This window comes from Dysidea avara, chromosome 2, assembly GCF_963678975.1.
Source record: "Dysidea avara chromosome 2, odDysAvar1.4, whole genome shotgun sequence".
Classification (NCBI taxonomy): domain Eukaryota; kingdom Metazoa; phylum Porifera; class Demospongiae; order Dictyoceratida; family Dysideidae; genus Dysidea; species Dysidea avara.
Window position 1 is genome coordinate 16,328,009 of NC_089273.1, and position 22,388 is coordinate 16,350,396.

At 37.5% G+C, this 22,388-nt stretch overlaps 1 protein-coding gene across 3 annotated transcripts in view; it reads right to left on the reverse strand.

Moving 5' to 3' along the window:
• Positions 1–10,347, reverse strand: part of LOC136246705 (uncharacterized) — a 42,323-nt gene extending 31,976 nt beyond the window's left edge. Inside the window, exons 1-2 of one of the 3 annotated variants that reach the window (XM_066038257.1) lie at positions 10,258–10,347; positions 8,698–8,953 (exon numbers count right to left, since the gene is read on the reverse strand). In XM_066038257.1, the coding sequence (XP_065894329.1) occupies positions 8,698–8,900 (203 nt within the window). In that variant the 5' untranslated portion in view covers positions 8,901–8,953; positions 10,258–10,347. Of the gene's footprint in view, positions 1–8,697; positions 9,089–10,257 lie in introns of those variants that run through there. The other 2 variants (XM_066038254.1, XM_066038256.1) reach the window with 2 other exon arrangements.
• Between the last annotated feature and the right edge of the window lie 12,041 nt (positions 10,348–22,388).

The following is a 22,388-nucleotide window of genomic DNA, read 5'->3' on the forward strand; positions in this document are numbered from 1 at the left end:
TGCAGAAAAGAACGTATGGAGTTGTATGTATAATGTTAAGTGGAAATGAATTTATTGCTTACTTTGTCATGTTAACCAAATTTGCTTTTATTTTAGTGGAAGGTAGCTAGTTACAGCGATGACTTGGAGCTTTGAAGAACTGGTGACATAAATTTTATGGTGAAAAGTGTAAAAATGAAAATTACTATTTATCCTCCACCTCACCGCCTTCATGAATAGACTCTAAGGGAATAGAATGACTGAAAAAGCAATGTATTAGAGTGGAAAGGAGGCATATTCTTTTCTGTTGTTATGCATAACAAAATAAAAATCTGCAAAATGTTTGCAAAACAAAAGATAGAGCAACTACAGTATAAAACAGTTCAGAAAATTTCAGTCATTACATGTGGTTTAAAATGATTACACTTCCTTAGACGTGCATAGCAACATATTTTGATAAATTACAAAACTACTAATGAATTATGAAATACTTTAAATTACAATAACTGTTACATTTGCTACTTCTAAAAACCAGGTACATCCTTAACACCATCCCATAACAAATTAATCAATAATACAATACAAACACAAACAAATCATTTTAAGTTACAAATTAAGAATGTAACAAAATGTTATAGCTTTCAAAGCATACTTGAACATAATACCTAGAGTTTTTACCCTCACATTATAGCACAAACCAATGCTGGGTTAACATTTAACAAGTATACAAAACATTTACACACTATTAAAGATGATCCATAACTCAATAACAGTTGTTCCTATCCACGGAGATTTGCCATTTAATTTCCAATCAGGACACATACGAGAGACTCACGTGATTAAGCCCATAACTGAAGTGAAACACGTGGTGAGAAGTTTGAAACATGGTAAGTGTGAGTCACCTTGCTCATTGCTTTAGAACGAGCACGCCACTGCATATTTAAACTTCTCCAAGCAGCCTAGTGAATAGACTTTTGATCATTTTGTAGTGTTAGGCTAAAGAAGTAACTTTAATGTTACCATGTGTACATGTGTTGAGTAAACAGGAATTCTGCACAGTGGCATCCTATCCAGGAGCACGTCAAATCCTATAGGCAAGGAAGCATGCAACTAACTCTGTAAAAAGCAAAATTTTATAAAATGGCTGCCGTGTGCTATAAAAAGTAATTTTATAAAATTCCTTATTGGGATATTATACACGTACTCAAGTAACATTGTCATGTTATTAGCATAACTCAAACAAAGCTATGGAAACAAATTTGAATAGCACAACTAGTCTGGTCCCTTATGTCAAAATTTTGGCAAAATCATTACATGGCGGATCAAGGCACCAAACTTGGTACCAAACTTGGTACAGTTATTCCTCAGCACGTATAACCAAATTTCAGAGAGGGTGCCATCACCCAACCCCTCTGTACCCCTAGTTATACCCTCATATTTAATCTCTAGTGCAGACAAGACAATTTGTTCATTTACATGAAAACAAATCACTAAACCATGTTATTAAGCTTGTTGCAGCTGCTTTGTACACAGCGTGCTTTTCATTTCTCTGGTTTCTGTGGTGAATGAAGCTCAAGAAGTTCAAGAAAAGGAGCACTTTAGCCCTTTTACAGTGTTTGTAAGGTAAACATTCATTAATTGTTTAACATTGTAGCATAGCAAGAAGTATCACACTCCAATTAACGATCACCATAATTTACAATAATTATGTTCTATTTTTATAGCTGCCTTCTGAAACTAGCTGCACATAGCTTTATGTAGGTCTTACTTAACACCTATGGAAGCCATAGACTGGGACTCATGCATTGTATGCAGTAAACACACTGGAAATTTGAAATGTCCAGTAGACAGTTATGAGTATAATGGTTTGGAAGTTTACAGAAATTTTCTGGGAATTGTGGAAGAGTTTCACAGTTTACCGGGGTTTTCAAGTCCGTTGTCCTATGTATTTTGGCGCATGCGCTTAGCAGTGCAAAAGAAATGGCAGATTCAAGTGAATCAGGTAACTGTGTGTGCCCTATTATGATGGATGATTGTAAATGTGGTAAAACTATTACTCACTGTATTGTTGTGACTCCTTTATCACCAGTGAATGGCCCTTCGGATAGTAGGTTTTTAGCGCATGCGCAATTATAATAGGACAACGGACTTGAAAACCCTGGTAGATGCACCCCCAGTTGATGTCAAATTTGAAGTTGACAACTTGGCAGAAGTGCTTTATCAAAACAAAGCTAAATAGCACAAATCTTGTCATTTAAATTCTCTGCTTCTAAATTGCTTTAAAATTCTCTGCTTCTAAATTGCTTAGAATTAGAGCACAAAGAGAAAGAGAGAAGGAGTGTGCCTCTATTAATGATCAAAAGGCGGTCAAAGCGCCATTCGATGGCAAATACTGTAAATGAAGAGTGCTGTATATTTTGTTCACTGCCATCTGGTAAGCTTCATGAGTGTGCAACAATGGAGATTGATTCTGATCTGCAAAAAATGGCAGAAGATCTTCAAGACACAACATTGATTGCAAAGCTTTCGGGTGGAGATCTGATAGCAACTGAAGGCAAATACCACAACAAATGTCATATAGCTTACCGGAATCAGCACAGAAGTATTATGTGGTTGCAACAGTCACATGACAATATTGGCGAGAGCATTTGTTGAGCTTGTATGTTACATTGAAAACAGTGTAGAGAATGATGAGTGTATTTTTAAGTTAACTCAATTGCACAGTCTTTATGTGGAACGTTTGCAATGCTTGGGTATCAGCAAGAGTGTTAACAAAACCAGGTTGAAGAAACAGATACTAGATCATTTTTGTGGTGAGTGTCAAGAGCAATCAGATGGAAAAAATTCTTTGCTTGTTTCAATGGAGGTTTAACAAAAGTTTTAAAGGAGTCAATGAAATCTCGAAATGTTTGACCATTGCCATGGTCAAACATGGCATGGATGTTCTGTGAAAGATTACAGCTTACCTCAAACCAGGTCAGACTCCAGTAATGGCTTTCGATCAACCATTGTTTGCTCTAGCAAAATATGTTCAGTGGTCATGGCCACAATCTCTTGGAGAAGATGGTTTTATAGTGTTTGGAGGTCTTCATATCAAAATGGCTCTGTGGAATACTATTGGTGATTTTCTAGATTGCTCTGGTTGGACAGCAGCTTTGTGTGAAGCCGGTATAGCTACTGCTGGAGTAGCAGATTCCTTCTTGAAGGTGTCACATCTCACTAGAACCAGACGTAGCCATCAGATCACAGCGTTGATGTTAAGCAAGCTTCAGCAGGAAGCTTGGGAGAGTGTGAGAGCTGAAAATGAAGAGGTTTCGTTTGAAGAATGGAAGCAAACAATGATAAAGAATTGTCCCACTTTTCAGAGTTTGAAATTCTTGCTTTGATATTCATCCGTGCTCATCGCATAAATGATTTCAACTTGTATCTAGAATCTCTGAAAGCTCTCACTCCATGGTTTCGTGCCTTAGACCATATCAACTATGCACGCTGGATTCCAATTCATATTCGAGATATGGAATCACATTCAGACAACTTCAAAAATGAGTTTGAAAAGTGCTGGGTGCTGAGAAAAACCCATAGCAAATTCTCGTGCATTCCAATTGATCAGGGTCATGAGCAGAACAATGAACTGGTAAAGGGGTCTGGTGGAGCAGTTGGACTTACAGAAATCCAATAGCTTTTAGAAGATGGATGGTTGCAGGACCAGAGCAGGCTAGATTACTGACTGAATTTGGGAGCCAGTTTATGGAAGAGGAGAATAGTTGGTGCAAGCAACATGAACAAGGTCTTTCTGCTCAAGACCTATTCCAGAAGCATGCAAACAGCATGTATCAAACCATGACAGGTATGGGCAATCCTTTCAAAGACAATTGTTTAGAGCTTTTAGCTTTGGATTCCCGTAATTGTGCTACAGAGAGTGTAGTTGAAACAGTTAGGAATATCAAAAGCAATGGAGAAACTGAGTACCAAAATTATGTGAATGTTGTGATTAAAACTAGAACTGTTTCAATCCATAAGCCCATCAAGAAAAACTCATTACCTTTACTAAAGAGACAATCCTCCAAGCCTGCTACCAAAAGTGTACAAAAGATAACAAGCCTTAGAAGAGATTGTAATCTGTTCGGCCATTTGTTCATAGCAAGCAAGTTTCGAGATGGTAACTTAGATGACTTCTTTTCGCATGAAAATCACCCTTGGCTTCCTTCTATTTCAGAGCATGGAAAGCTTCGCTTGCCCAATAGAAAAGCAGAATTATTGAGTTGTTTGGTGGATCATTTGTGGAAGCTCCTATCACATTCCATGCTAAAATATTTGATGGCCCTGCTGTTGTCCACTGTCTTCCTACTAAGGTCAGCACATTTGAGGAATATGCCAATGAAGTGTTCTTGCCATGGACTAGTCAACAACTCTGTCTCTGTGACAGGATCGACATTATGTGGGATCAGTATGTATCTGGCAGTCTGAAAGACTCTACCAGAGAGAAGAGAGGCAGAGGCATTAGACGAAAGGTACAAGCCCAGACTAAGATACCATCAAATTTTTCTGACTTTCTTCGAGACAACACAAACAAAGCAGAATTGTTTGAATTTCTAACACAAAAGGTGTCAACGCATGAATAACCCAGGTTTACATTACTTCAGGTTAGTAAATTTACATGTATTATATGGTTTTACATACACTTAAAATTATACTTTTTCATGCTATAGTATGTTCACGTTGAGTTGAATCCTCAAAAACATTTAATAACTCATGGATACAATTACATTGAAATTTGGCTCATTTGTAGTACTACTTGACCCACTAAAAATATTTCAAAATCTTTTTGTTCAAATGTTTGCCATAATATTTATGGCCAATCAAAATCTTCAAATAAATTTCCTATGGGGAAGCCATGTAAGTACAGTGTCAATTACAGCCCTTTCCCAAACTTGTAATGGAGCCAAACCGTACGTGTCTGTTGTTGACACTTTTGCTGTTACCATTAATCATCTGGTTGGCTGAAATGTTAACTCTGTTGAGAAATATCAACTTTTAATTTTTAGCTGTTTTTCAGGATTCAGCTCAACGTGAACATACTAGTATTTGTGCTGATGTGTTACTGATTGAATGGTTTGTTTTAGCCCTGTTCTAGTAAAATTTTTTGCTGAATAGTTTGTTAGCATATTTTAAATAATGGTTATACGGGCACAATGTGGAGTCTATGAAATTTATAAACCTGAAGGCCCGGGCTGTAGCGCACGAGCGAAGCGAGGGCGCTACTAAGGGCCTGAGGGTTTATAAATTTCATAGACTCCACATTGTGCCCGTATAACTGTTTTAGACTCTATTTCACGTTACACTCAGATTACTTACCTCATCCACGGCTGTTTCTGCTGTAGGCTCGGCTAAAGCGGCTGGTTTTCTTACGATAACAATAGCGCCATGGCAACTATGCGTCCTCACGTGACTAAATAATCGCGCTTGTTAAATCACTGCATGTTGTTCGAACAACGCATAGCGATTGGACATACCCAATTTTGAGCATATGTTATATTGTGCTTGAAGGCGTGGAGTATATTAGAAAACAAGGTGGAGTATATGAGATTTATTACCCACCCAAAACAGCCTAAATAGAGTCTAAATGCACATATTTGTTCCTTTAAAATTATTCATTTTGTTCACATTTAGAGTATTCATTTGGTCCTGCTGTCCTGTAGGAAAATCAGTCATTTATAAAGGAAGTGATCAGCCTATGCAGGACTGTGATCATGAAGAGGCTGACACAAGGATATGTACTCATCTGCATAATGAATGCTCTTGAAAGAGGAGCTTGCAATATCCTGGTCAGCACAGTTGATACAGATGTCATTGTCTTGCTAATCAGCGTTTACTTCCAACTCAACGATAAATTCTCAGAATTCAATGTTTGGGTCAGGTTTGGAACTGGCAACCATATGAAATTTTATGATATTAATTCTATCTGTGAACATCTTGGAGAAGTAAAATCCAAAGGCCTGCCTTTCTTCCATGCTTTTTCAGGCTGTGATACCACATCGCAGTTTCTGAAAAGAGGGTAAAAGTCAGCCTGGGAAGCATGGAAGGCATATCCAGATGTTTCAGAGGCCTTCCTCTTTCCCCCTAGAGCATCCATTTCACATCCTACAGTTGAGATCTACTGAAATGAAGCTGATTGAGCGATATGTGTGTGTGTCTTATATGATAAAACAACTTCACTCTACTCCATCAATGAGCTATGAAAGGAATTGTTTTGCAAGCGATCAAAGACGATGGAAACCATTCCACCAACACAGGTATTCCTTTAGCTAATAAATTCTTTACTTCACATCAATTTTTTTTGCAATAGCAGGGCTCCCACTAATTTTATTTAGTGTACTGTCAAACTGCCAGTACAATACTTCTATGTTGTCCTGTCAAAACTTTAAAATGTCCTGGTACCAGTTTTGAGTTTATCAATACTCAAAATGTAGTCATGCCAAAAGTAGTATAACAATGTACACTGTTTCTAGTCAAGTGCAACAGGAAACCAGTGCTTTAAGCTATTAAAATGAAGTTTCATGCATCCCACAAGTCACTGGTAACACTGGTAACAAGGTTTTCAATGCATTTTGCACTTTCATAGGGACATGACTAAAACACGGAACGGACTGGGAAAACGGACTAGCAAATGGACTGGAAAGAACTTGCCTGAAAACGTTTTTTGGCCATAGAAATTCACTGTATAGGTGCTAGAAAGAATATAACACGCAACAACGACCTGAAACAAACCTCTGAACTGCTCTGAACACGATGTCGAAGTTTACACAAGCCGATATTAAGCCCTGCGCTTAAAGATAGTCTGAAATTAAATTCATTTTGTGTTTAATTAAAAGCGCACTTTCGTTTCGCATGTGTAAACAAGACAAGACACAAGCTTTAAGCTTGTTAAGACCTATGTTACTTGGAATTCATGGTCTAGTTAATTGCTGCAATTAGTTTGACGGCTGATCTTCAGTTTTACAGGTGACAGCTCGTGACAGGTAGGCTTCGTGGCTTAATCAGCTGGCAAGAAACTGGCTACTACAAGTACAGTCTGTGTTATTTTGTTTGCTTAAACTGTAGTTAACCGACAACTTCGCTGTCACAGGCGCTCAAACTGGCAGACTGTCGCTTTGTAAATTATCTCAGGGTAGTAATGGTGGCTCGAGCACACGTTTAGAGGTTTTTTTAAGGCTGTTGTTACGTGTTATATTCTTTGTAGCAGTGATTTAGGGAGTTTCTATGGCAAAAAAACGTTTTCAGGGGAGTTCCTTCCAGTCCGTTTGTGAGTCCGTTTTCCCAGTCCGTTCCGTGTTTTAGTCATGTCCCTTTCATAGTGACAAGTACAAGTAGGGCTGGTGTTCACATCTCAAAGTTAGCTGGAGGTAAAGCTTGTGGCCACAAACCATAAACAAACAAGTTAATTAAATACTACTGCCTTTGTAAGGCTGCTCTCCACCAGTTGTGTAGTCATCCAGCCACAATGTCTGGACAACAATAAAATTAACCTGCCAATACAAATTGGCAGATTGTCGAACCTTATTTCGAGCCCTGAATAGTGTGCTCTTCTTCAACGCTTTCTAAGAGCTCTCTATCAAGCAAATGGTTGGGCAACATCCCTGCAAGTCCAAGCAGATAAGCCACCACCAGAAGGATATGGCTGGAAACAAGGATATGGCTAGAAACAAGCCGATGAGCTTTCCTGGGAACCAATGTGGACGCTACTCCCTGAGGTGGTTAAAGCTAGCCAAGATTTGATTAAGTGTGGCTGCAAGGCTGAGCCTCTTTGTTCTAGGAGATGTAAGTGCCAAGAGGCAGGCCTTCCTTGCACTGCATTATGCCAGTGTGGTGGAATATGCACATAACATTTTATAATAGAAATAACAAGCTGGTATAATAAGTAATATTAATGAATATAGGATTTTTAATTTAGCGAGTTTTATTTTTGCTAATCTATAATCAGGATAACAACAATGTAAAATGTATCATTGTACTATACTTTATAATGTGATGGACATATTTAATAGTAATACTAGCACAACAAGTAAAGACAAGTGGTCGATAGTATATAAAAATATAACAATTTTAATTTTCGTAGTTTATTACATTTAATTGATTTTAGAGGGGGTGCCAGATCATTTCATTGTGGCACCCCTCTCTGAAATCACTTAGTACATGCTAAGGAATCACTGTACCAAATTTGGTGCTTTGATCCACCATGTAACGATCATTCCCATAAGCAACCAGACTAAACAGAAGAAAGGTAGCACAGGGATAAAAGGGTAACCTTTCTGTATTCACAGGTATGAATAGGTACAGCCAGTTGTCCAACAAATATTTACTTCAAAAATGAAAAACAGTATAGTCCCAGTGACCTTTCATCTCAAAGAGATGATGTGCTATTCCAGACATGTAGTCTATGAGGCTAGTTAGTGTTTCTCAGTTGTTAATCACCACATAAAGACCTGTTCATAACTCTCTACACAAGTCATGTACAATAATCTATACCTGCTAATAACCACATGCTAACCAGTTGGGTTAGTTATTACAACACAGGAAAGGGGAGGTCTCCCAATTGTCTTTTATTGAAAGTTCTCCAATTTTCACTCGTAATGCAATAACTTCACATATGGCAGAAACATGGATACAAATACTAGTGTGGAATCAAAATTATTTATTTATTATACCATCATCACTAACCTGTATTTACCATCAATGCAAGAGTGGCACGATTGGTGTCCACAGCATGAAGGCTGAGATGGTTGTCTCAAGAGGAGGCGACAGATGAAATATCGGTCAGCTTCAACCTCTACCAGGCTCAGAGACTCCAAACTTTTTCTTAGAAATATCTTGGTTAGATTGACATCAATTCCGATTTGAGTGGTAGACTCCTGACTAGCCATTTATCAGTGATGTACTAGGCTTGGATCAACACTTGAGCTTTCACTATCGTGTTCTACACAAAAGAAAAGCACAACATATCACTAAAAGAATATAACTTCTACTACATACACTTGTAACTATAGCAAGTTTTAATTACGCCATCCAGTGACAAATAAATACTCTCCTAAACAACAGACAGTGGCCAGAACAGCAAATACAGTAGAAATCACTTAATAGAATAGAGATTACTGTGGCACAGCTGCGACAGGAAATTATAACAAAAAAATTGTTTATGAATCAGTAAATTCATCTTAATTTGTCAAACACCCATAATAGAGCCCTTAAAATATGTGTTAATAGATCTGTGATTGTTGGTCAACACTTAATTCATCAGTGCTGATGAGTATTACACTAGTGTGGATTAATGATTGTCATACCATATAAGAAAAGTCATATACTATCAGTGTTGGGAGTAACGTGTTACTTATGTAATGTGTTACGTAATATTATTACTTTTGTGGTAACTAAGTAATATACCGAAATATGCTATAAAAACAGGTAATATAACTCCAGTTACTTTACTTACAAATGTAATGCGTTACCTAAGTAATATAGTCACTGTAACAAATCTAATATTACATAATATTATTACTACAAGTAATGAAGTTACTAATCTCGTTAGTAATCCACTGAGTAACGTCTAGCCACAACAAAGTAATGAAGCCAACTGAATGAAGCTTATTCACCATCTTCTTGCTTATAACCAAGATTTGCACATTGTCCAACAATGCAATCGTGTCACGTGATAAAGTGGTAGTTTCACACGTGACAGCTTAAGGCTACGTACACAAAGTAATATTATAGTTACTTTATTTTATGGGCAATATGTAACTGTAACTAAATAGTTCAGTTGCAAGTAATACGTATTATTTTTAAAAAGTAACTTGGGTAACACTGTATGCTATGTAACTCGTACGTTGCATACTCTCTGTATTAACGCCTGAGCCACAGTACAGTATGGGATGAAAGCAATGCAAATGGACTGAAATATTCTCATCTTTTGCTTACATTCAGTCACTTGGAACAACTGACCGTGACAACTGGCAGGGATTAACATTTTAGGACTTACTTGAGTAGAAAATTAGGTACAATTACCGTAAGCGATCGAATGTCGACTGGTATCTTATGTCGACCACAGGTGTATTAAAAGTCGAATACTGAAATTATGAGGAGCTGCCTGAATATTCACTACGGTAAGGATAGTTGGTGACAAGAGCTCTAGAAAGAATCCCAAGAAGTGAAACAGGCCCTAAGGAACTCTATCATATCCAAATAAAGAAAATGGCAATTGAGATGCTACAACATTATGGAACAAACCTGAAATCACGCTCTGGATGCATAAACAATGAATTGTAGCCAGTAATGGCACTGTCGCCCGTTTGAACCATGTTACAACACTAGACAAGGTCTTCTTCGTGTTTCATTTTACGAAAACTATAGAATACTTCGTTACCATGTGGTTGTTACAGGGAATACCATATATGGATATTGATCTTGAGAAATGTGGAGTCTGATAGTATCCATTACTCATCTACTCCGTAAATGCAGTTACTATGGGAAAGGGAAAAACCGAGCGTGGTCGACTTAAAGATATTGAATAATCTATTATGGTCGAGTTAAAATACGCGTGGTCAACTTTTGATACAGAGGGAATGAAACCAAAACCGTCTCGACTACTTTTTGCTATGCATTAAAGGTTAGTTAAGTATAGGCACAGATTCTTCTTACACTTGCAGTGATGTTGAACTAATAAGCTTTGCCATGGGTTGAATGATATTGGCTTCGTGGAGTATAAATGAATAGTGGTCAACAATCGATCACTTACGCTATAGCACATACTCAGTGATGTTAGAATGATTTATCAAATGGTATGGTAGTACCATTTAAGTAGTGATCAAAGTGAAAATTTTGCACAACACCCAAATTTCTGCCTTTGAAATCATCCTAGGGGTATTTTACACCATGAAAACCACCTTTACAGAATAGTACTAGTCCATATAATAAAACAGCATTAAATATAACAAAACACTTACAGGTGGCTGGAAAGTCCCTACTTTGGCATTGAACGAAATAATTGTTATAGCTAATGTGCCAAAGTGGGGACTTTCCCACTGAGCTATGCTGTAATACCATCATTCATCTCTTGTTTCACTACTTTCTGTTGCATTGATCCCTACATAATTTTTTAATTTAAAGTACTTGTTTTGCTTCTTTTTTTTTGTATTATGATTGCTATCAACAAATGTGTTAAACTACCTGTACACATCAATTACCAAAAGGTACAGGGTTTTTTGTAACAGGTGAAAAATGATTATCTGGCATGTAAGTCTGGTGTAATGTATTTCGTGGACTTAACCAACTCAGGAGCGTACCGAGGGGGGTTTACAGGGGTTTCAGGAAACCCCTTTGGATTTTACACACTACTTGAAACATTAAGAAATTGAAACTTCAGGTTTCCAGAATCTGAAATCTATCATGGAACAGGACACATTTTAAACTTTCATCTTAGTTAAATAAGTTTCTAAAATGATAGCAACGCTTATAGCAATTGTTCTGAATTATGATTTTGGTGAAAAGATCGAGATACTCTAATAGAACAGTCAGGTAATATAAACTACTCTAATATAACGGTCACTTAGCTGTAGTGGAAACCCCTTTTCAAAATTCCTACGTACTCCCCTGCCAACTAACAAACTGAGTAGTGTACAGTGTATATATACAAACATACAGTGTAATAGGGTTACTTTAATACAATAACACACAAGCTCCTAATTCAAGAACTTGCACTGTATGACTCAACCACTATAAAGTCTTGCCAGTTATTGAGCTGTGACACCCCAACAATTTCAATTGTGGGTTTCCAATTACAACCACTTGACACAAATATAGTGACCTTGACCTATATATACAGTAAGACTATTTAAGTTTAACCACTGTTACAATTCGACATACGAGCTCTTGAAGAAATGTTGTAGTTTGTCACTGTGACAACAGTGTATACAATCTCAATACAGAACAAAGCATATTACGAAGTTTTGGTTCAATCTCACTCCAACTGAATATAACTGTGGTAGTTTGGCCGAGTAGTTATTTCAAACCAATCAATTCATTTAATCAACAACTTGTAGAAATTCTGCAAGAAATGCAGCAACCAGCAGGCACTGCTCTATTAGAGTATCTTTTTACAAATTTTCAAGAGGGCCTGTGGATCCTACATAGGGACCCGCCGATTATGCTCATTATTTTACCTATTATGCTATGCTGCACTGCTCAAAATTTTGCCTATTATGCTTAAATTAATGCTCAATATTTACCTATTATGCTCAAATTATGCTCAATATTTACACCTCAGTTACCATGTTTTTCTAGTACCTTATGGGAAAACAGTAAGTTGCTGAAGCACAGCTCTAAATCCTTGCTTGTCAAATTGCATGTCACAGAGGAGATCGATATACTCTAATAGAACAGTCAGGTAATATAAACTACTCTAATATAACGGTCACTTAGCTGTAGTGGAAACCCCTTTTCAAAATTCCTACGTACACCCCTGCCAACTAACAAACTAAGTAGTGTACAGTGTATATATACAAACATACAGTGTAATAGGGTTACTTTAATACAATAACAGACAAGCTCCTAATTCAAGAACTTGCACTGTATGACTCAACCACTATAAAGTCTTGCCAGTTATTGAGCTGTGACACCCCAACAATTTCAATTGTGGGTTTCCAATTACAACCACTTGACACAAATATAGTGACCTTGACCTATATATACAGTAAGACTATTTAAGTTTAACCACTGTTACAATTCGACATACGAGCTCTTGAAGAAATGTTGTAGTTTGTCACTGTGACAACAGTGTACACAATCTCAATACAGAACAAAGCATATTACGAAGTTTTGGTTCAATCTCACTCTGATTGAATATAACTGTGGTAGTTTGGCCGAGTAGTTATTTCAAACCAATCAATTCATTTAATCAACAACTTGTAGAAATTCTGCAAGAATGCAGCAACCAGCAGGCACTGCTCTATTAGAGTATCTTTTTACAAATTTTCAAGAGGGCCTGTGGATCCTACAGTACCCTGAGAAATGAATGCAAGTGTTATGTTACTATACATTGTTGTGCTGTTATACAAAATAAAACAATGCAATTAAGGGTAACAGGTACACAGAACAAGTTGATGTTGTGCTACTTCTAAAAACCCGGCGCCATGCAGCTAGCTAACTCAACTGGAATTAACCACAGATAGTATATGCTACTATGAATTAACCAACTATGTAATTTACAATAGGGTAGTTTTGGGTTGTGCAATAATATTAACTAATTCTCGTATTTTGTAATTCATGAAATTTTCGTAATTTGTTCAATTATGTTGCTATGCACTGCTAAGGAAGCGCTTGTTAAACAAACCACTTTTACCAACATATTACACACAGAAGTATTTTCTAAATTGTTTTATAGTTTGACTATCATGTTATTTTCTCACAAATTCTCTTGACAAAGCCTCAAAGCTGCTCTTCATTTTTGTTCGTGTACATAAGGGATACGCCCTCTTTCAACTCGAAGTGATAGGCTATTCCTGGTAGTGTACGAGGCCTGCACCATTGTTTTTCAGTTGTTAAACACCTGAAAACCTTAAAGGAAAGGTAGTTTACAAAGTCTGAGGAAAGTCGCCACGCCCGTATTTCAGTCCACTGAAAAAAAATCACCTCAGAGCAAAGTTAGTTCACCTATGCAGAAGTTTAATACACACTTCATTTTGTTTTTACTTTTTACATAAAAGCTGCTTTTACCATTATTTAACGATTTTGCTCACGTGGGTGCGTACAGACAAACTTAGATAGGTAGATAGGGACCATAGCACATCAATAAAAAGTACTGAAACAAGTTGGAGTAGTGCACGATATTAAATCACAGTAAAACAATAAGAAGTGTATATGGTCCCTACTCTAGTTGAAAATTCCAAATTTTTCTGTGTACTTGTTTGTTAACTTTTTTTTGTAAATAATTATTATGGACTGGTGAACCCACGCATCTGAAAAGGCACTGTGCACCCCAATTATCATCTGAAAAGTGAAATATCCAATACGCTTCATTGTCAGCTTTGTTCAACCAGTTAGGCAGCATTTCGAATCAAGAACTGTTCGAAAAGCACCTCTGCAATCTACGCATACTGAAAGAAATGGTGCCGGCTATATCAATTATCATCTGAAAAGTGGAGTATCCATTATGCTTCGTTGTCGGCTATGTTCAACCCGTTACACAGCAGTACGGATCAAGAACCGTTTGAAAAGCACCTCTGCTATCAAAATAGCCACAATGACAAATACAGACGATTTCCGTTACAAAGGGAAGCCATCATGTGCTATCGCCAAATCGACACTTTTCACTGTCAGCAAATATGAATGGGAGGACACTGGTAAGTCCATGAAGAATGCATTGTACGTACTGCGGTATGCCAAAAGGCACCTGTCGGGCCGAAGCAACGTCGAACAGTGAAAAAATCAAAGCAGTAGCCTTAGCCGTTATCGAGTTACTCTTGTCTGAAGGCATCAGTCAGTCAGTCAGTCACTTACTCAGTCAGTAGAAAATTCTGTTAAATAAATTATTTTAAAAATTCCGTAGATATTGTTTTGACTATAGATTGACTAAAGAATTTGTTTTGACTATAGGTTTTTAAACCAGACAGCTGGCCAAGGGCTGACTGTGAGCTTGCATCTGGTTTACTGAAATTATATTTTTTAAGAATGCATGTGTGTGTACCTACCTACCTATGTTTATTTGTCCGGTACGCACTCACGTCAGCGAAAGCATTAAATATGGTAAAGCAGCCAGGATGTAAGAATTAAAAGTTTGCATTAAACTTTCTCACATATAAACTTTGCTCAGAGGTGGTTTCTTCTCGGCGGTCAGAAATACGGGTATGGAAACTCTTCATACTTCTTGAACACTCTTCCTTTCAGTTTTATAGACATTTAAAACTTTAAAACAATGCTGAAGGCCTCTTAGACTACCAGAGATAGCGTATCCTTCAAGTTAAAAGGGGAGGCATTAGCCACACTTACATGAACGAAAATGAAGGGCAGCCTCGAGGCTTTCTCTATATAATTTGCATGATGAAACATGGTAGACACACTATAAAACAGTTGAGAAATACTTCTATGTGTAATTTGTGGTTTAAAGTGGTTTGTTACAGTTAGCAGTGCATAGCAACATAACTAGACAGATGCAAACAGCATCGTGGGGCGAGCCTGATGACTTTGAAGTATTGATGGCAGTGCAAACTACTATAGACCCTACGAGTTGTATGAATAGTTCATCTTCAGGGGTTTCTCTATCTCTTCTGCACCTGTACTGCTCTCTCCTGCGTCGAAAGCGTTCATCTGCATCCATTGCACGTGGCTGGGCAGTAACGAGGGCAGTAACGAGGGCAGTGATCTACGCCGGTAAATGCCGTGATATGGTCCATTACACATCGCCAAATATGGGAAAGCAGTAATCTAGGCTGGTAAATCCCGTGATATGGTCCATTACACATCGCCAAATATGGGAAAGCAGTAATCTAGGCCGGTAAATCCCGTGATATGGTCCATTACACATCACCAAATATGGGAAAGCAGTAATCTACGCCAGTAAATCCCGTTATATGGTCCATTACACATCGCCAAATATGGGAAAGCAGTAATCTAGGCCGGTAATTCTCGTGATGTGGTCCATTACACATCGCCAAATATGGGAAGGTAGTAATCTACGCCGTTGATTTATCGTGATATGAATCATTACGCTGGAGCAAGTGTAAGGTATCCACTTTATATCGTAATTTATTGTCGTATTACGGGTCCATTACACATTGACTCCGTTTCTTATCGTAATTTTTTGTAAACGGGTCCATTACACCGTTGACTCGCTAGTGTGGCGCTCGCTCAGGCTCGCCCCAATTACAAAATAATTCATGAATTACGAAATACACTAAATCACAGTATTTACAAAATTAATTATCCATAATACTATAAACTTAATATAGTCTACATGGTTGCCTAATGGGATAGTATTTAATTGCATGTGTGCCTGGTTTTTATAGAAGTAACATAACATCAACTTGTTTCCTGTGCTATACTTCTATGCACTAGTTACTCACACAGCTTTGAACATGCTGGGAAACAGCTAAATCAGTCTAGTTTGTTGACCTTTGTTTTGACCACAGTCACAGATCATAGTACAATAGATATTGTAGTGACACCTCATTGTGTTCCATGTTACACTACTCTCATGTAGTTTCTCTACCACAACACTTATCAATTAGAGATTATAAGTACCAACTCTAGTGTTGTGAACGGGTATGGAAAAACCGGTTATTCTCTAGGTCAAGCCAATTATTGGCTAAGAAGCCTTTAAACTGGTTTTGCCAACCCACTTGGTAAACCCTGCTGACAAGTGTTAACATCACAACATAACCTCAAAGCATGTGTAAATATGTGCTTGTAATAAGTGTATTTTCTGTCAGTTGAATGTAATGAATTAGACAGAAAATAAGCTCCGGCATGAATACTATTGGTGGTCACGTGAGCCTCTCTCACGTGACGTAAAGGTTTATAAGGCTAAGTTAGGTGTGATTATTCATTCTACGCCACGTGTTAAGGCTAGTGGGGTACACCCACCCACCCTCCCTAGTGTGATGGTGTTTAAAATGAAAAGATTTTTATATATTTTCTTTGACTATCTTTAGATAGATTTGCTGATGATAATGGACAAGAGACATGCTGGAATTTTAAACTGATTTGTTGGTGCATACACATACATGAGAGTAGAGCAAATTTAGGGTTTTTCCTGGTAGGCAAAAAAAAAAAAAATGCCTGCCAGGATTTTTCCTGAGGCTGTTTTGGGGTGGGCAGTCTCAAATTTATTATTTCTCTCTTATCATTAGTTGTTACTAAGCCCCCACTCTCCAGTTGTACATGCATAGGTAGTTGTTGTATGCAGTTGTAAGTGTGCAGTTAACAGTTTGAAAAACAGTAGCCCACGTTTGGTGGCGCACAACCGTTCTAGAGTTGGTTAACAGTTTGAAAAACAGTAGCCCACGTTTGGTGGCACACAACCCAGTGTTAGTGTGTTGTGGGTGGTAAGGGTAATAGTATGGTGAGGGTGCTGTTATTGTAAGGCAGGATGTTGACGGTCACTTTGGTACCACCTTAAGGCTTCCAAAAGGCATGATTAGTGCCATAATGGGGTAGTGCTAAAAGCCGGAACGGAATGGAACGGAACGGGGCGCGCACCAAGTTAATAAATCGTTTTTGCACATTGTACGCCGTTTCTTACCATTACATAGTGACTAGAATTGTGCTGAAGTTAGTTTTCTTCTACTTGTAGGCATGCTAGAAATCGCTCGCTCGGAGTTTCTATTTAATGTCCACTGCACGAAAGCGTTTTGCAATTACCTACGCTGAAAAACTATCATTTAACCTGCTAAACTATTATTTTGTAAGCACTGTAAGTATATGATTCACAGCCACTAACATGCACTGTGGTTAACTCTCGTAAATTATTGCCCATGCTCGCAGACTTCAGAAAACCATCCTCGCTGTTACTGAAGAGTTGGACACGACTATAACATGAAAATACTACAGTAGTTTACCTTTTAGAATGTTAAGGAAGCAATTCTACATCAGGATTAAACAGAATTTGATGGATTGGTAAGAGCACAGCATGCTACGTGGCGGGCATTAAATAGAAACTTCGAGAGTGCGATTTCTAGCTTGCATGTAAGTAGAAGGAAATGAACTCTAACGCAATTCTAGTCACTGTGTGGCAGTTGGAAACCATGCAAAATCTGTCTCAAATGATTCTTCTACTTGGCGCGCGCCCCAATCGGTTTCATTCCGTTCCGGCCTTTAGCACTACCCGCCATAATGTCTGCAAATTTACAATCAGACAATAACCGGTCATTATCCAATTATTTACCTTCCAATAACTGGTTTTAGTAAACTCTGCAGGTTCACAGCACTAACCAACTCTAAAGTATCTGGGCCAAGTGAGTGCCACTAAAACAAATTATGCAAAATTCATTTTATTGAGAAGAGTAATACGTTGATCTCATGTAAACACCATTGTTATTCAGTTTCGTATTGCAAATATCGAGGGTCAGGTAATATCAAAAATGTAGTCATCTCAAACAAATCATTTTTAGTTTGAATTAAAAAATATATATACAACATCCAAATACCTTACATCAATATATCCTCTGTTGTAATATCCGTACTGAACCAACCCTTAATTAAACCTTTCAATTCTTCACAGCCACATATCGTACTCATGTCAACGTTGTGTAGAGTGAATGTCTTCTTTTCCTACTCCTTTTGGCACTGCTTTCAACAATATGCAATTAATCACAACCTGAGTGCTCAGTTGAGGTACTGTGCTTCCACTAGTAGTCATAGAATTGACAGGTAAATGAGTAAGGGTGGACGATAACGGAGTAACAATAATACATCCTTGTCCATTTGACACTTTTTGATGTTTATATCAACTTGCCTTTCTGCTGCTATTTCTCATATTCTCTATGCACAATTAGAACATTTTCCTGTAGTGGGATAACCAACCTAAAAGCCTCTGTACTCTACACTTGTGTTTATTCAATCTACTACTGGTACTGTACTACAGAGAGTATGTGTTCACCTGAGCCCCTGCCAAATATAGTAATATCAAAGAGATGAGCTTGTGCTCATTCCCAATGGCTTTGTACTGGAACACTATATGTTTTCATGTTGTAAAGTTGGTCCACAGCTGGCCCAAGTAACAAGAGTTATTAACAAGAAATGAGGCTCAAGTGAATGCAAACGACTATAAAGGGTTCAAAGTGGGGATGGATTAGGTGGCACTTAGAAGTTTTCAATGCAGTACTGTACAACAGGAAATTTTGGCAGAAGGAAAATATGATGAATCCACACTTTATTCACCTAGTCTCACGTAGCCAGACCCTATTTCTCCGCACAGCGCTTATCAATTGCAAATTATAAGCGCCTGCTCCGAAATGAGCAGGTAAGCACTGTGTGAAGAAATAGGGTCTGGCTATGTGAAGACTGCACTTCATCGATATTGACAAATTAAAGATAGACAAAAAATCAACAATCATCTAAACAAATATTTTTAGGGGCATTTACAGATGTTTGACAAATTAAAGTAAACTGATTAGCCAATGTTAAATGCACCTATTAATGTAATCCCCAACTACCTCAGGTGGGGATATGCATCACTGAAAATTACATTTCTCCATTTATTGGGGATGTACTGGCAGTGCTAACCACGACCAGGTCTTGACTTGCAAACCCCGGGAATACTAGGGCTAGGAGAGGATTCGTAAGGTCGTGTGGCACTGGTCTAGCGATGAGTTAGTCTAGTATGAATGTAGTAGCACCCAAGACACTCCTTCATAAACTGAAGTATACGCTTTTGCTACCTGAGTGAATTTCTTTAGTGAAGACAAATCCTCTTAAAATATTTAGACCTCCATTTATAGTGGGGGTTACTATTCAGTGGACTGGACTACTGGACTGGAACACTGGACTGGACTACTGGACTGACATATTTTTGGTTTTTGCACATTCTATATGGTTGGATTTACGGAGTCTTGCTAGTAAGCACCCTTAGGGCACCTGCAGCCCACTTCTAAATGCTGAAGATGAACAGTGGAATACGCGAAAAATGCTCAAATTTAGAATTTTTCTGGGGGCATACCTCCATACTTAGCCTTACCACTTTCACTTTTACTCTGACGCCCCTGATGGGTAATGAGATGGTTGAGGTGGCTAAAGTTCAGTAAGAAGCTATTCTTGGTTGAAATGCTGACGCTCCACTACTAAAGTGGGTGTCAACTTCTGTGGTGCAAACATCTCTGAAATGCAGACAGGAAACTTGTCTACTTTCATCATGAGTAGATTCTACCCACCACTCAGCAGGTACCTTCATCTAGCCTGAATTCAGATGTGCTCTAAAATTTAAGATTAGATACTGGGCATTTTCCCGAGGGGTGAAAAACCCCAAAAGGTAGCTACAATCACACACTGTTAAAACTGATTTTGTCATAGCACACTTAACTAGCAGCACACCCTTTGGGTGTAGGCACACTTTTAGGATATAGCGTGTGAAGCGCACAAGACAAGCAGTGTGACTGTATATTGGTATACATGACACTAAGGTTTGTAAATGAAAAACTATTTTCTGCTATTATAGATGATGCTAGCATTAAAAATTAGGTGTTCTTTGGCATCCTTTATCATTTAGAGGTAGTAGGATGTATAAAAAAGCATCAATTTTATTGAATCCTGTGCTATAAATAAACTCATTTTGTGCTAAGCCATTACGCAGACACATTACAATAAAATGTGTATTTGTGCATAATTATGTGGTATGTTCTAAATGTGTTGTATAAATAGCATGCACTCCTGTGGTGTATGTGATGTGTGTAGGAGATGATAGTTCACATTTGTCCATTAGTTAACAAATGTGAACCATCATCTCCTACACATCACATACTCCACCGAAGTATGTGATGTGTGTGTGGTATGCACAAATACACATTTTATTATAGTGACAGTTCGAGTCAATGAACAAAGCTGGTATGTTTGCATCAATAAAGTAACCAATTTGCATTAAAGTAACCAATTTGCATTAAAGTAACCAATTTGCATTAACGAAGAGTAAATTTACTCTTGATTAATAGAATTTCCATTAGATCAATCCAGTCAACAGTAGAGAGATGAAAAATTTGTATACTGATGATCAGTGGGGGCCCATACACATCTTAAGGTAGTCTCAGTTTAGTGAAATTAAGCCCACAATCAAACTCCAGGCTTGGTGATATAGGTTTTATATACATTTTGAAACAATGTTTAAGCAGAGATTTGAAAGCAGTAAGTTGCTGACTGACTAATAGTGTTGTGTACTGTTTGTATATTGTTGATATTCCAGGAATGTTATACCAATTGTGAAACTGCAGATGATGTAATATTTCACAATACTAAGATGAGTGAATGACTTTGATAATAAAGCCATCACATTCTACCCTTCCACTCCTGAATGCACAAGTGCTTTTTTTTGCAGCTGTACATGTATGGTCACACTATTATTAGTGTGACTAATATGCAGTGTTGGGCAAGTTACTTTGTAAAAGTAACTAGTTACATATTACATATTACTTGCAACTGAACTATTTAGTTACAGTTACATATTACCCATAAAATAAAGTAACTGTAATAATATTACATATTATATTACTTCGTGTCCACAGCCTTAAGCTGTCACGTGTGAAACTACCACCTTATCACATGACATGATTGGGCTGTTGGACAATATGCAAATTTTGGTTATAAGTAAGAAGCTGGTGAATAAGCTTCATTCAGTAGGCCTCGTTACTTCGCTGTGGCTAGGCATTACTCAGAGGATAACTAACGAGATTAGTAACTTCGTTACTTGTAGTAATAATATTATGTAATATTATATTCGTTACAGTAACTATATTACTTAAGTAACGCGTTACATTTGTAAGTAAAGTAGCTTGCGTTATATTACCTGTTTTTATAGCGTATTTCGTTATATTACTTTGTTACCACAAAAGTAATAATATTACGTAACGCGTTACATAAGTAGCGCGTTACTCCCAACACTGCAGTAATATGGTGTGCATACTACTCTTGTAAGGATGTGCCAGTTTGGACAACAATATCACATCTGTGTTAGTGTGTTGTGATCACTACTGTATTTACAATGCATGCATACATTCTATTTAGCTAGTGTGCTAAGACCTTTTTTGTGCACTTTTGCATAAAAGCATGAAACTTTCCACATAGTTTGTATGTATCATAAAGGTTTTTTGTGATAGGGAGCCACCTCAGATTTGACCTTTGGTGACCTTTACACCCAATTTAATACTCAGTTTTTTATCTATCTCACCTATAAATGGTTCAAAATTCACAAACTTCATGTCAAATTAATGCTCTTGCTGTGAAAAGCACACTAACATTTTTAAAAAGTCCATAGCTTTTACTATTGCAAAGTTATAGCCATTTATTTATAAGAGCAAAAAGTAGCCCTATTTTCTCCTACCCACACACATCATGCAGTGTGATATGGTACTTATACATAGTGCAGATTTGTATTTACAACATAATCATTAGATGCTGAGTTAGATATGTGATATTTACAATTGTAAAGTGGAACGTGTCATATAGTGACCACCTGTGTTAAGAGACCACATTTCTATAAAAGTTAACTTCCAAGACATAGAATGCACATTGTACAATAAAATGCACTGCATACTTTTCTACATAAGATAGAACACTGTTAAAATTCAGGTAGTCATAGCACACTTAACCAGCAGCACACCCTTGGGGTGCAGTCACACTTTCAGGATATGGTGTGTAAAGCACATAAGACAAGCAGTGTGACT